Below are 16112 nucleotides of genomic sequence, written 5' to 3' on the forward strand. Positions count from 1 at the left end.
TCAAAGCTGATAACTGTCAGTTGCTAGAAATAGCTCTATAACTCAGCTGATAAAGGGACCTCCTTTGGAATTGTTAGGTGGATCATAAAAAATGTGGTGCTGAAGAGAACTAGAATAAAATGATGACCTTTAAATCACCCTGTTAAAGAATTACCTGAGTGTACCCACTTGGTGCTGCAGTGGTATACCTTCTGATCAGCCTCTGAAGATGAGGTAGAGATCCTTTTCCTCCTGCTGACAGTTTTCCAGTGCTCAAAGTAAGAGACCTTTTGAGCTACAAAAAATATTTTTAGGAATATTTTCTAGAAATTTCTGTCAATGCCAAAAAAATTTTTCTGATATTTAAGTTGTGTCAAGAGTATTTCCTCCGTGGGGCCCCTGGGTGGCTCAGTGGGTCAAAGCCTCTGCCTTCTGCTCAGGTCGTGATCCCAGGCTCCTGGGATCAAGCCCCATATCCAGCGCTCTGCTCAGCAGGGAGCCTGCTTCCCCCGCCCCCTTCTCTCTGCCTGCCTCTCTGTCTACTTGTGATCTCTGTCTGTCAAATAAGTGAATAAAATCTTAAAAAAAAAAAAAAAGTATTTCCTCCTTATGAAGACATAGATCTACAGGTTCCATAGGGAATCAATTGGAGAACTGGCCCTGAACTAAATAATACCTTATTCCCCATTTTGTTGTCCTTTCATTAAAATAAAAGTAAAAATGTTTCTCTTACTGCATTAGAAATGGGCACTCACCATTTGAAATTTTATACATGCAGAAAAGCAAAAGAAAAGAAATAAAAATTATCCATAATTCTGTTCATGAGAGATAATCTCTACTCAAATTTTACTTTTGAGTTGAAAAAAATTCTAGTCATAATAATCCGAAGTAAATGCCAACTTTTAAAAAAAAAAAAAAGATTTTATTTATTTATTTGAGAGAGTGTGGGCACAGAAGCAGAAGGGGCAGAGGAAGAGAAAGAGGGGGACTCCGTGCTGAGTGGGAAGCCTGACATGGACCTTGATCTGAAGGACTCTGGGATCAAGACCTGAGTGGAAGACAGAAGCTTAAGGGACTGAGCCACCCAGGCACCTGCCAACATTTTATAAAAAAATGGAAATTCTCTAGTGTTTGAGGTTTTAGAGACACCAGAAGAATATTAAGATATATTGCCTAAGCAAACGGCAGTGCTTTCCAAATAGCTATGCCATTTATAAAAGTGTGCCTATTAATTTATATGAATTTGAAAAACACAATTCACACCATTCCACTTGATTTTTGAATCTTTAATGCCATTACATTAATACTTTACCCAGTCTTTGGTTATGTGCCTGAAGATGGTCCATTATTTTCATTCTAATCCCAGGATTTATCATGGAATTATGGGTAACTTTTATGTGAAAAGGAAGAGTCAACCTATGAGGAGCCCCTGTGAAGGGCTCTGCTGAGCAAATTCTATCTCCACAGGGAAGAATGCATTCTGCACAGGGAAGTTGGAACATAGATGAGATGGCCTTGGGGAGTGTGGTTGCCAGATCCTCGTGACTCCTATGGCCCCGTGGACACGCCCTTGTTCCTCTTTCTGCGTTCCTTTTTCACACCCTTTCTAGCTTCTCAATTCACATCCTGAGAAATCTCTTAAAGCTTTTCTTTTCTACTTTGTTCCAGTTTTTCATGGGCTCTATTAGCCAGTAAATTCCTCTCTGGAGATGGTCGGCTGTTTCTCACCAAAAACAGTTGTGTTGGAAATATGATCATAAGTTGTCTTCAGTTGGGTCCTTGTGACCTCTGTAGCATGTTTTGAGAAATAATGGTACTAAGACAGTATTTGGGTTAATAATCTAACACTTCCAACTGATTCAGTCTCTAAAGTTTAATTTTACTTTTTTTTAAAGTTCTTTATTTATCTGTCTGAGAGAGGGGGGCGGGGTAGGCACAGAAGAGGGAAAAGCAGGTTCCCTATTGAGCAAGGAGTCAGATGTGGGACTCCATCCCAGGACCCTGGGATGAGCCAAAGGCAGACCCTTAACTGCTGAGCCACCCAGGTGTCCTAGTTTAGTTTTACTTTTGATGGACATATTTTAGAAGCTCTTAGAAATTCTTCACTACATAAAAAATTATTATATTTTATTGACTTCTTTGCTAATAAATTTTCCCTGTTAAAAACAGAAACCTCGGGGCGCCTGGGTGGCTCAGTGGGTTAAGCCGCTGCCTTCGGCTCAGGTCATGATCTCAGGGTCCTGGGATCGAGTCCCGCATCGGGCTCTCTGCTCAGCAGGAGCCTGCTTCCTCCTCTCTCTCTCTCTGCCTGCCTCTCTGCCTACTTGTGATCTCTCTCTGTCAAATAAATAAATAAAATCTTAAAAAAAAAAAAAAAACCAGAAACCTCAGGGTGCCTGGGTGGCTTTGTTAAGTGACTGTCTTCAGCTTGGGTCATGATCCTGGGGTCCTGGGATTGAGCCCCACATCGGGCTCTCTGCTCAGTGGGGAGCCTGCTTCTCCCTCTCCTGTGCTGCTGTGCCTGCTTGTGTTTCTCACTCTCTCTGTCAGATAAATAAATAAAATCTTAAAAACAAACAAACAAACAAACAGAAACCTCTTGGGAAAATACAGTTAACCCTTGAACAACATGGTGGTGAGAGGCGCTGACCCTTTTCCCTCACCACACACACAGTTAAAAATCCATGTAAAACTTTTGATTCTCCCTAGACTTAACTAATAGCCTATTGTGGAGCCTTACTGATAACAGTTGATTAAAACATATTTTGTATGTTATATGTATTATATATAGTATTATAATCAAGTGAGCTAGAGAAAAGGGAATGTGAAGGAAATCATAAAGAAGAGAAAAATGTATTTCAGTACTATAAAATATCTTTGTACAAGTGGACCTGCGCAGTTCAAACCCATGTTTGGGGTCAACTGTATTTATTTTAAGGTCTACACTTCTTTTCGCTCATACGTTCTTTTTCTTCAACTTTAATGCACAATGTGGCCAATCTCACTTACCAGTCTAGTATGGGAACAGTTGATTCTCGGGTTATCAATTTGTTCTCTCTTGTTCTGTTTTTATTTTAAAGTCTTCCCTCTACGTTTAATACCTTATATTTGATTAATAGTAAATGGCAATAAGTGATTCTCAAAGACATTCTTATTAAATTCAAGATATTGTTTGAATAATGCTAATGGGATCATTCAGAGTGAAATAATGTTTTATAATAGGTACACTCCTGACAGTCACGTCTCTCTCCAGCTTGCACAGCTTGGGATGTGCCTTCTTTGCTTGCACAACACCTTCGACATCCATTTCTAGAGGATTTCTTCATTCACTATTGTGTTCCTTTGTCATTCTCAGAAAATTGAATTCCTTGGGGCACCTGGTGGCTTGGTTGGCTGACTGAGACTTGATTTCAACTCGGGTCATGATCTCAGGATTATGGGAATAGAGCCCTGTATTGGGTTCTGTGCCGAGCATGGAGCCTGCTTAAGATTCTCTCTCTCTGGGTTGCCTGGGTGGCTCAGTGGGTCGGAGCCTCTGCCTTCGGCTCGGGTCTTGATCCCGGGGACCTGGGATCAAGCCCCACATCTGGCTCTCTGCTCGGAGGGGAGTTTGCTTCCTCCTCTCTCTCTGCCTGCCTCTCTGCCTGCTTGTGATCTCTGTCTGTCAAATAAATAAATAAAAAATAAAATCTTGGGGCACGTGGGTGGCTCAGTGGGTTAAAGCCTCTGCCTTCGGCTCAGGTCATGATCCCAGGGTCCTGGGATCGAGCCCCGCATCGGGCTCTCTGCTCATCAGGGAGTCTGCTTCCTCCTCTCTCTCTGCCTGCCTCTCTGCCTACTTGTGATCTCTGTCTGTCAAATAAATAAATAAAAATCTTTAAAATAAATAAATAAAATCTTAAAAAAAAAAAGATCCTCTCTCTCTGCTCCCCAGCACTCCCCTCGCCCAGGTCTGTTTGCAAGTATGTTCTCTCTCAAAAAAAAGAAAAGAAAAGAAAAAGATTGAATTCCTTGAGAGCAGGAGCTAAAATGTTTAAACTCTTGTTGAATAAATGAATGAAAAAAAGAGTAAATAAAATATGGCAGGGGGTGCCTGGGTGGCTTAGTGGGTTAAATAAAGCCTCTGCCTTCAGCTCAGGTCATGATCCCAGAGTCCTGGGATCAAGCCCCGCATTGGACTCTCTGCTCCGTGGAGAGCGTACTTCCTCCTCTCTCTCTGCCTGCCTCTCTGTCTACTTGTGATCTCTTTCTGTCAAATAAATAAATAAAATGTTTAAAAATAATAAAATAAAATATGGCAATTTGAGCTAGCTCTATGAGGTACCAACATGTATTGGTTAAAAGTGTAGACTCTGAAGCGAAAACTACCTGGATTCAAATCTTATTCCATCATTTGTTAGCTGTGTGTCCATAGACAACTGTATGTGACATTTTGTTTTGATTTTTCAACTCTTACAGTTATTATAAAGGTTAGATGAGGTCGTATACGCAAGGTACTGGAAGCAGTGCTTTTGTGTAGTAAGTGCTGTGTATTTGCTACCACTGGTATTATGCCCCCCTTTAAAAATATAGTTGTGGCATGGAATAGTAGATACCCTTAGGACATTCATTCAGGAATTCACTTTTTCTTCTGTCATCATGAAGAAATGCTTTGTCTTCACTTGGATTCAAGAGCCCTTGGGCATTGGAAGGGGTAGTAGAGGTCCTCAATACATCAAAAGCTGAGAACGTTTGTACCTTTATCAATCATCAGGCTGCACAGGCTCACTTGAACAGCTTTTTCATGTTGGTTAGAAGCATATCAACTCAGTACAGTGACACTGTTACATCAGGCAGGCTCTTGAGTCATCTTAATTCCAAGGATAAGACAAATTAATTATTAATTAACAAACAGTTTATCTGGTAGTAAAATCTTTAACAACAGTGATCCATGGGAGAGCTAACAAAGGAGTTTTGGATGATAAATAGAGTGGGGAAGACTGAATTGAAATAGTCTGTTGGATATGATTGATTGTATTTAGCTGTTGACCTACGGTTTATTTATTTTTAGTTGTATCCCTCCAAATACCTTATTATAAAGAATTTCTAACATATGGGAAAGGTAAAGGCTTTTATAGTGAACACCCATAGTATATGGAACACACAGATTCTACCACTAATGTTTTGCTATACTTGTTTGATCGAGTATCTGTACATTTATCCATTCTTCTATTCATTCCCTAATACGTTTTTATATTTTTATTTATTTGGTTGGATTTGTTTTGATAGAAAAAGCCATTGTCTGTGTGGGAAAAGTCAAAATTTTCAGCCCTCAGGATACTAACAATGGCATACAAACACATGAAGTGGTAGAGTCGCACAGCAAGAATTAACTCTTACTGGGAAGATTCTTCAAGAGTCAAAGTGGGGGTTGAGAGAAAAGTGTGTGGAAAAGTAAGTGCTTGGGAAAATAATTCAATATAATAGATAATCTCCTCAAGACATTCTTTTTGATACACTTTTTTTTTTTTTTTAGTTTCACTTTGCAAGCTATGCAGGCTAGTATTGTTTCCAGTGAATGGCAACATTCATGGAGCAGAAAGGAACTAAGTGAAATAAAAAGTTATAAAGAAAATCCTTACAGGTTGCCGTGAACAATAAAATACAAAGGCCTGAGACATCAATTTGTGTCAACTTGACTTCCTCTGAGCAAGTTATGGAATCTCATTGGGTGGTTTTCCTTTTCCCCCACCCGTGTAGGATCCACAGTGACCTCTCGTTGGGAGTCATGCCAGCAACTTGGATAGGTCACAGGGCAAAATCTTGATTAGGATTCAAAAAAGAAGGCGTAGTCACTTTGTTCCTCGTGAACTACGGAAACACTCATAGAAAACTGCTTCTTTCCAAGGGCAGTTTTCGTTTGCTGTTGGTCTCTGGCAGTGTGTGTTTACTAGAAATACAGAGTTGCAGAGTCACTAATGAGCACTTATCCCTTTTGCTTTTAGTTCACTTCTTTAACTGAGATGGACATGATATAATCCCCTTGGAGTCAAAGGATGGCATCTAGTCCTGCGCCTCCCACTGAGGATGAACAGGTTTCCTTGGACATCGATGATCGCCATTTTTCACTGCAAGGTAATTAAGACTGGGGGGGTGGGTAACACCTGTAGTAACTGTGGAAACCTTACCCTCGTCTTTCCTTCTACTGCTTTCTGACTCTCTTAGGTAGTTTTCCAATTGTAGGCCCTTTCAGTTTATATAAATGTCTTTATTGCTACCTCAGCTCCCTAAGAAAGTAAAAAATACCTGGAAAGAATTTGGTATCATGGTTTTTTACTCTGAGCCTATGTATATTTTATTTGTAGTGAAAACAATTAACTGTGGTTTCTTTGGAATTGTTTGCACTTACTTTGCATCTTTTTGCATAGCCTCTTTTAAATGTATATCCTTATTTTGTGCAAAAAGAAAAGAATAGTTATATGCTCCTAAGTGTATGGCCTTTCAATCCTGTGAATCACGTGTGCATTTATGAGACTCAACACTGTCTATATTGTTGTTGTTGTTGTTGTGGTTTTTTTTTAGTGCTTCTTGTGGAGTTTGGCAATATTTGTTGAGTACTTTTAAAATTCATTAGACTTTTCACCTTTGTTGATAAAGCAAATCTTGGAGCTGAGTACAGTTAACTGGTATAGAAGAGATAAGGCTATGGTAAGCTTTTGAAAATATATTTTTTTAAAATTTTATTTATTTATCAGAGAGAGAGGGGAAGAGAGCGAGCACAGGCAGAGGCAGAGGGAGAAGCAGGCTCCCTGCTGAGCAAGGAGCCCGATGTGGGACTCGATCCCAGGATGCTGAGATCATGACCTGAGCCGAAGGCAGCTGCTTAACCAACTGAGCCACCCAGGCATCCCTGAAAATATTTTTGAAACTGTATTTTTTTAAAAAGATTTTAAAAATTATTTATTTGACAGACAGAGATCACAAGTAGGCAGAGGCAGAGAGAGAGAGGAGGAAGCAGGCTCCCTGCTGAGCAGAGAGCCCGATGTGGGGCTCGATCCCAGGACCCTGGGATCATGACCTGAGCCAAAGAGGCTTCATTCAACCCACTGAGCCACCCAGGTGCCCTGAAACTGTATTTTAAAGTAATCTGTAAGATTATGTACAGTTTTCAAAAATTGTTATTTACTTATTAGAGAGAGACAAAGGGAGCCTGGGAGAAGCAAAGGAATGAGGACAAGCAGACGTCATGCTGAGTGCAGAGCCTGACATGGGGCTCCATTCCAAGACCCTGAGATCATGACCTGAGCTGAGATCAAGAGTTGGATGCTTAACCAACTGAGCCAGGTGCCCCAAGATTATGTAGTTTTGTACAACATTCTTAGAATGTTTCTTAGAAGCCATAGATATTGAGTCCTTTATTTTTATTTTATTTTTCACTTTATTTTTCATTGAGGTGTAATTGACATACAACATCTTATTAGTTTAGTTTAGTGTTTAGTTTCAGATATATAACATAATGATTCAATATTTGTATATACTGTGAAATGATTGTCACGGCGAGTCTGGTTAATATCCATTACCATGTGTGATTATAGATTTTGTTTTCTTATGATGATAACTTTCTAGATTTGCTCTTTTTAGGTTTGATCTTAGGGGTGCCTGGGGGGCTCAATTGGTTAAGCATCTGCCTTTGGCTCAGGTCATCATCTCAGGGTCCTGGGATCGAGCCTCACATGGGACTCTCTGCTCAGCAGGGAGTCTGCTTCCCCTTCTGCCTCTGCCTCCCACTCATTCTCTCTCTTTCAAATAAATAAAGTATTTAAAACAAAAAAAAGATTTGATTTTAGATTTAGATTTGCTCTTCTTAGATTTTCAAATATACTGTAGAGTATTACTACAGTTGCCATCCTGTATGTTCCTCGTATTTGAAGTCATTCATGACAAAGATCCAAAAATGACTTTCTTTACTGATAATTTTCTTTTTAATTAAAAATATGTTTGGAATGATTAGATTCTTGACTTTGGGGTCAGGAGCTATTGCAGTAGGCTACACCTACATGCATCAGGCGTTTAGAAATAAATATCATGTAATTTGTATAGACTAAGAAACACGTGTTGAGTTAGTCCTTGAGGTAAGAATTTTTTTAAATTTCCAGTAAGTACATTTTTTGTAGTGTCGTATAATGTCCATAAGTAACTGGAATTAAATTTTCACTTAACTAGGTAGAGGGGGATGGGTAAAATAGGGCTTGGGGATTAAGGAGGGTGAGGAGCCCTGGGTGAGGCATGCAAGTTCTGGGTCCCTTATTGTACACCTGAAACTTATATGACGCTGTATGTTAACTCTACTGAAACTTAAAATTACATTAAAAGATTTTTCATTTAACTGGAAAGAAAGCCCCAATGTTCTTGTTTTTCTCTGAAGTTTTGGTTGCATGAGAGTAATAACTCCTGTGACCTAAAACATACGAGGAAACCTAATTTCTGTCACTGGCTCTGGCACTTACTGGTTCTTTGAACTTGGACAAAAGACTTTTATCTGTTTTGAGTCTCAGTTTCCTCCTATTTGAAATATGGATGACATTGCCAGTGTTGCACCTGTGTTTTCAAGATGAAAAAGAATGCCTAGTGCCTGCCAAGGGCCTCGCTCAGTACCTGGCACAGAGTAGGAGTCAAATAAATGCGTTGTAAGTTCTTTTTATATATTTACAGCCAAAACCTTTGCCCCAAAAGGTTTCTTCTCTAGGAGCACATGGCTAGAGTAGAAGCTGCTCAGTGTATGGGGAAAAAACTGTCAACCAGAGTCTGGTTCTTACTGTTTGTTTTGCTTGTTTGTTTGGACAATTCTCTTCAGTGGCTTCCCATCCCATGCAGGAGAGTCTAGACTTCTTGGTGTGGTTCCCAGGCTGGTGTTCCTTTTTCTCTGCCCTCGTCTCCCACCTCGCCCCCATCAGCACCCTTTGTTCTAGCTGTATGGCTGCCCAAGGGCCCACGCTCCCCCTGCCTGTGTGCTTTTCTTCAGGCTGTCCCCCCATAGTCTGCACACAGCCTTCTCCTGCAGGAAGACCTCCAGCTTGCCTGTCCCTCATCCATCCCTTATCCATCGCAAAGTCAGCCAGACTCAGCCTCCTCCTGATGTTCTCTCTTTGCTTGAGATTCATAGTCTCGTCTGTTCACCCAAAGTACTTATTTTAGCACTTATATAGTATTATAAGTTTATATCATAGTATCATACATATTTTTATTTTTTATTTTTTAATCTTTATTTACTTATTTATTTATTTGTCAGAGAATGAGAGCACAAGCAGGCAGAGTGGCAGGCAGAGGCAGAGAGAGAAGCTCCCTGCTCGACGAGGAGCCTGATGCGGGACTCGATCCCAGGACGCTGGGATCATGATCTGAGCCGAAGGCAGCAGCTCAACCGACTGAGCCACCCAGGCGTCCCTCTATGTATATATATTTTTAAAGATTTTATTTGTCAGAGCAAGAAAGCACAAGCAGGCAGAGTAGCAGTCAGAGGAAGAAGGAGAAGCATGCTCCCCGCTGATCAAGGAGCCAGATGTGGGACTTGATCCCGGGACTTTGGTATCCTGATCTGAGCCGAAGGGAGCCACTTAACCGATTGAGCCATGCAGGTGTCCCTATAATTATATTTCCTGTTTTCTTCCCCCACTGCAGTGTGCTCCAAGACTTTTATGTCCCAGGCTCTAGCTTACACAGCACTCTTAGGCACATGATCTCATTCAGTCCTCAGAGATTTTTTGTCTTGGAGCTCCAGAGAAGGAAGCTGTGGCTTGGGAAGGTGGGATTACTCTCCCAGAGTCACACAGCTAGTGAGCCAGGCGAGCTGGGGTTTGACCTGAAGGATAGTTTTCTTTCCACTGCACCACACCCCCTCACAGGTCAACACATGTAGGCACATTTCAAAGAACAGTTTGAAAAAGGAATTTCCTTAGTGCTCTCTTTGGAAAATCTGCCCAAGTCTTAACCTTATTCTAGTGAATCCATAGTAAACTTTTACATCCATCTTCAAGTAACATTAATTATCTCAGGCTCTTGGGTTGCTCAGAATCATTAGAAAGTTACTGAGAAATGAATGGTTTCTTTCTTTCTTTTTTTTTTTTTAAAGATTTTATTTATTTATTTGACAGAGAGAGATCACAAGTAGATGGAGAGGCAGGCAGAGAGAGAGAGAGAGAGGGAAGCAGGCTCCCTGCCGAGCAGAGAGCCCGATGCGGGACTCGATCCCAGGACCCTGAGATCATGACCCAAGCCGAAGGCAGCGGCTTAACCCACTGAGCCACCCAGGCGCCCCAATGAATGGTTTCTTATAAGCATGTTTTGAATTATATTACGTTAATACAGTCTGCTTTACAGTAAGAGATGAGTATGGGCTGTGTGGCGATGGGAATGTGATATACATTCACCACCAATGTGAATGATTTTTCTTCATGACCCATTTAGGGGAATGTGGTGCTGGATACATTGCTCTGTGGGGGGAGGGGTGGAAAGCCAGTGCTGGAATGTAGTCAGATTCACACCAGGTGAGTAGGGCTCCCATGAGCCAGGTACACTCAGGATGTCAACCAGGAAGTTCCCATGACTATAGGATGATGGCTTAACTGTGAAATGAATAGATTTCACAGGGTAAGTTCTGTACTAGTAATAGCAGGTTTATAATTCAGCCTGGGTTGAAGAAAGAAGGAAAGAAAGGAAGGAAGAGTAAAAGAAGGAGAGAGGAAAGGAGGGAAGAAGAAACCAATATATATTTCTAAAGGTAACTTTGGTTTCATAGCAGGATTTTTAGCTATTTGGACAAAAGATTGATAGACGATATTATGTCCCTTAGCTACTCCTGAATGTCAGGCTGTTGGCAATAGTCTTAAAAGCATTTGGGTTTGTACACTCTGTTATCAGACTTGTAGTTCATGAAATTCACATGTGCTTAATGATCCTTGGAGTAATATGAGAAAACAGATTTTATGTAATATGAGCAGCTCAGGGTCACTGTTCCTAAGGAAGTTTTTTTCCTTCTAATTTCAGAACATTTTTTTAGAGACAGACAGAGACCTGTTTAACTTACAACGTCTACTTTACTTTAGCCAAACATATCTGCGATAAGACAATTATGCCATACCCTGACTTGGAATAATATACTCAAGAAAAAAATTAGGATGTCTGCATTGAAATGTAGTGAGTCATCGTTGATATGCTATGAAAACCGATTCCCGCAGGGCCTACAGTGAATCAGGCCCAGGAAATCACGCAGTGCTTTGCTGAGATTCATAGAGCAGGACAACAAACAAGCAACTTTGTGTTTCTTTTTGTTCAACATTTGTGTGATCTTTGAGAAAATGTCGTTATGGAGGGTATGAAGGGATTTTGGAAGGCCCTTATTGTAGGGAGATATTTATGTTCTCAGTCTCTCCAGGAGCATTGCATTGAAATGTTTGGATTGTTAGGAAGGGAAAGAAATGACGTTGCTGAATTTGAGCAGATTAATGTAAAAATGGAATTTATCCTAGTTGAGTGCCTTTTGTACTACTACAGAGGGTCCATGTTTTATTTTTTTAAGCTGATGGTGATGTTTATTTTTTCAATTTCTTCGTTGATGGATGGTCTACATTTTAAATAAAATAATATATGAAAGTTCAGGCCATGAAAACGATAAACAGCTGCTTTAAAAATGAGTTGCTTTACCAAAGCGTCCATTACAGAATTTCTTTAAATCTTTCCATTGGCTTTGTTATCTGGCAAAATCACAGGTGCTTCTTTTCCTTTTAGCCTGAGAAAATAGTAAATACATATTTTGTATGAAACACCTGTGCCGAGCTCTTCAGGTGGGGAAGGGTGTGTTGAGGGAACAATTCCTTAGCGTATTAGATAGATAGGATTGTGGAAGCAGGAAGGGTAAAGTTGGATGAGTATCACAGAGTTTTCAAGTTGAGCGGGACTTTCTTTGCCATTCAATTTAATTTGAGACCAAAGTAGAAATTTCTAGATTAAGATCCCTGATGGAGCGAAATTCAAACCCAAGAGGTTTGGGGATTTTTGCCTTCAGGTAGCAGGTAGCTGCCAGGTCTGGAGAGTGAGAGTTGGAGGTCAAAGTTGTACTTTAGGAGAGCAGTCTGGCTTGGGAGTGTGGGAAGACTTGAAGCAGGCCGGAGAGTGGAGTTGGGGAAACCAGTCTGGAAGGTTTGTAACCGTCTGGGTGTTGGGTAACACTTGTCTGGATTAGAGGTAAGTCCTGAATGTGAAAGTAGGGACAGATGTGAAAACCGTCAGGATGGAAGACTCAGCAGGATTCTGGAACTACTGAATATGGGCTGCAATGTTTAGAAGCTGCGCTGCCTTGGGAGATAGCAGTAGTGGCTGTCATGTCCACATTTTTTCTTTTTTAAGATTTTATTTATTTATTTGACTGAAATCACAAGTAGGCAGAGGCAGGCAGAGAGAGGAGGAAGCAGGTTCCCCGCTGAGCAGAGAGCCTGATGCAGGGCTCAATCCCAGGACCCTGGGATCATGACCTGAGCCGAAAGCAGAGGCTTGAACCCACTGAGCCACCCAGGCACCCCTCACGTCCACATTATTAATTCTCTTTCTGTTCAGTGTGTTCTCACTAAGTATTTAATAGCATCAAATAAGAAGGCCGTAGGGGATTGTTTTCTGTAGATGTGCTTAAAGTAAATTATCGTAGATAAAATATATGGCTTACAAGGAATCTCTTTTGAGAACTTCATGTCATGGAAAGAGAGAAAGCACGACACAGGTAGAGGACCCATTTAAAAGTCAAATTAGTAAGGAGTGAAATTGCCAGACAAGGCTGACTCACCGCGTGCTGTTTATCCACAGCAGCTATGATGCTCTTGAACTGTTTTGGACACTTCCTTTATAGATTTCAGATTTCAGTTATTTCTTTAGAATCATTTTGTGGCCAGAAAAGGGTCTGAGAAATTCATGTGACAAGAGCAGACTGCTTTCAGCAATAAGCTAGGCCAGTGCTTTAGAAAAATAGCTCTTGAAAACAGAATGTTATCATTAATCAGACAAAGAACTAAGAAGGAGTGTGTATCGATGACGTTTGCCACTGCACGAGGACTTAACTTTCATGCTCTTCTGCCAAAATTCTGGGGAATGGTTAGCCGTCCACGGGAACCTGTATAAAACCACATTCAGCCCAGTTCCTGTGTCATCTCAAACAATGCTCATCTGCTTGATTTAGTGTTTTCTTCAGATGATATATTTTAAAAGATTAAAAAACGCTCTGTGCCTTCTGGATAGACATTACTTGGTAGGGCTTGATAGTGAAATGCAGATCGCTGTTGGTTAGGTTATTATTCTGTCGAAATTTATTCATTATTTACTGAGTATCCATCTAAGGGAGGCTTTCAATCTGTGTGATATTCTTAGACATTATTCATGTTCAGTGGCCTAGATAATAAGCACAATAATGTAATGTTTTAATTTTATTCGGTTGCTCAGTAAACACCGAGCGCCAACCACATGTGGTAGGCTTGTTGTTAAGGGGACAAAGATGTGAATGGATTGAGCACCTTCAGGAAGCACGTGGCCCAGCTGGGCTTCTGCTTGTCGATATCCTGTGAAAGTCAGAAAATGAGCTGGGATGCAGAGTCAATCATTTTATATAACGAAGTCCTTCTTGCTCCTAATTTTGGACCCAACATAAAATTCAACCAAAATAGGACTGAATATGCTATCTGAGGTATCTTTTCACATTTCAGGTGTAGGGAGGTGAAAAATGAACGTGTTTTCTAGGTAATATTATCTGCGAGGTGAGTTATCTATCCCTCTCACTGTAAAAATCAAGGATTTTCCTAAGAACTTCCCTGGAGTGAGTTGTCTTCTTCTGAATCTCTTGTGATGGCTTTTTTATGCTTGAGTTTCCTTTCCTCCTTGGACATCGCTTGCTTTAATAAGCTTCCTGAGTTCCTCCAAGTGTGTATTAGGTGCCCCGTGTAGGATGCTCCTGCATCTTTACTGCCAGTGACGTTTCTGACATATTTTAGGCTTTCAGTAGACAACTGTGTAATGAATAAATGAGCGGTCATTTCCAATATAAAAAAATACATAAAACACCCTGAATTAGAAGAGTGGTTCAGTGTCCAGGAAAACCAGTGAGAGAGGATGGCAACATGGATCTCTGTAGACATGAGGCAGTGATGTGTACTTATGGCATTTACAGGTGTATTGGTGGTTTACTGTTGTATTCCTGAGACAAATTCAGTTTACTTTATGACGGCAAGTGAATGAAACTGTGTATAGTCAGAGGAAGAAGAATGGGATTAATAAAAGGCTTCTGGGTGGAATTTCTACCCTTTTACAGCCAGGTCCCCAATTTGGAACTTTGATGGCATGTTGAAGGAAGAGTAAGGAGAGGGCATGCACTCTTAGGCAGTATTTCTGCTTCCCTAGCCATTCCGAGTGCTCAGTTATTGGGAGTGAAAGCAAATCAACTCTGGGGGCTTTTTTAGGGATTAGGAGATTGTTATACCCAGAGAAATTAATCAAATCATGGTTCCTCAGTGGCTATCAGGGCAGTACTGTCCCAACACAAAAGCTTCCAGAAAGTTCCTGATATCATAGTAGCTGATGATGTCATTTGCTGTCTTGGAAGATTACTTGCCTTGATACTGTAAAGCTTTATAATCTTAAAATGTTCCAATTATGTGGAGAATAAAATAGCTCTGCAAGCAGCAGTATTTGCACTGTATGGTCTCTTTAAGAGAGAAAAAAATTTTTTTCTCAGGTTGTATGTATACAGTTTTGGCTTCTGGGAACTTTGCTTTTGTTTTTGCGAGGAGTGTGGGGATAAGCTTACTTTATTCTGGGTCAGTTACATTTTGAAAACTAGGGCAAGATAAATCCAGGGTCATTTAGAGTCCTGTTAAAGTAGGTTAACAAAGATCTCATTCATTCCTTATAGAAATCAGAATCCTTTTTAATTAGCCCCATGGGAGATACAAGAGTTTTCTGAGCTTTTGTGTATGTGTGTGTTTCAGGAGGGAGTATAATTATTCAGAGCTTGAAGTAGTATATTAGGAAAAATAAAACTCAAAATAATTTCCCCTTGAAAATGGGAAAGTAAGAAGTCGATATAAGAGATTAGTTTATAACCATTTGGTGGGGCTAGCGTGTGATTTTACACTCTAAAAATTAGAGGTTATTCTAAATGTGCTCTTCAAGAGATTACCTCCCCCATCTGATTTCAGCGTTGGTGATTATAATTTCTCTGATGGCTGTGTTTTTCTAAAACATTCAGGGAATTTTTGATAAAAGGTAACTGCATTTATTATTTTCAATATATGTATGAGAACTGAAGGTTACTACCACCAGGTATTTTTAGAATCATTTAAAAATAGTACTTAAAAGGATAGGAAGGATTTATCAGAGAAATGAACTGTTTAAGGTTCTAAATGTGTGTATTTTTGGAGGAGAGACATGAGATTCTGGGTAAATAATCTCTTCTAGTCATTGACAGCCTGTGCGGTGATGCGTGTTGAATGAGCATAGAAAGAAAATGGCGGAAGAATGGCCACGCACGCTTGCTCTCTGCCCCCAGGCTGGAGCCGCACTCACTGGTCATGCCTTGGTCTTTTCCGTCTTTATTAAAAAGGGTCTGCCAGTTGCATCAGCAGCTAAATGTTGTCAGATGAAAGGCACCTGGCTCAAATCAGAACACAAACGGCCTTTATCAAATTTGAATAACATTAAGATTTTCCAAAACATTGTGATTGTTGGCCCTGTCTTCAGTGAAGTAGGCTTATTAATAGTGGGAACTAGTTAAGCAGTGTGTCTCTGTCTGCCTCAGTCTGAATGTTTATGTGGTAGAACTTCTAGCATGGTTTGATTTCTTGGAAACAAAAGGTTTCAAAAGGATAGGTGGATTCACACTTACTAATTCATCACACAGTCATGGTTTTTATGAGTACAGGTGACTGTGTTCATTGATACGTTCGTGCCACATGTGTTTCCTGAGACCCTACTCTGTATCAGGCACTATTTTGGGTTAAGAGAATATTAAGATGAACAACTCCAATAAGCTTCATATGCCCACGGTGCTTGTATTTCAGTTATTAGAGAGACAATGAATAAATTAATGAGAAAAATATCAATGCCTGGCAAATGCTATGGGG

The 16112-nt window shown here is 40.4% G+C and overlaps 1 protein-coding gene across 11 annotated transcripts in view; it reads left to right on the forward strand.

Annotated features, from left to right (window-relative positions):
* Positions 1–16112, forward strand: part of SYNE2 (spectrin repeat containing nuclear envelope protein 2) — a 330781-nt gene that overhangs the window by 50926 nt on the left and 263743 nt on the right. For all 11 annotated transcript variants that reach the window (XM_004738910.3, XM_004738907.3, XM_045070315.1 and 8 more), the window contains exon 2: positions 5964–6093. In XM_004738910.3, the coding sequence (XP_004738967.1) occupies positions 6015–6093 (79 nt within the window). In that variant the 5' untranslated portion in view covers positions 5964–6014. The remainder of the gene's footprint in view (positions 1–5963; positions 6094–16112) is intronic.

Source organism: Mustela putorius, unplaced genomic scaffold (genome assembly GCF_011764305.1).
Source record: "Mustela putorius furo isolate JIRA1106 unplaced genomic scaffold, ASM1176430v1.1 tig00000129_pilon_pilon_pilon, whole genome shotgun sequence".
NCBI classification, from domain to species: Eukaryota; Metazoa; Chordata; class Mammalia; order Carnivora; family Mustelidae; genus Mustela; species Mustela putorius.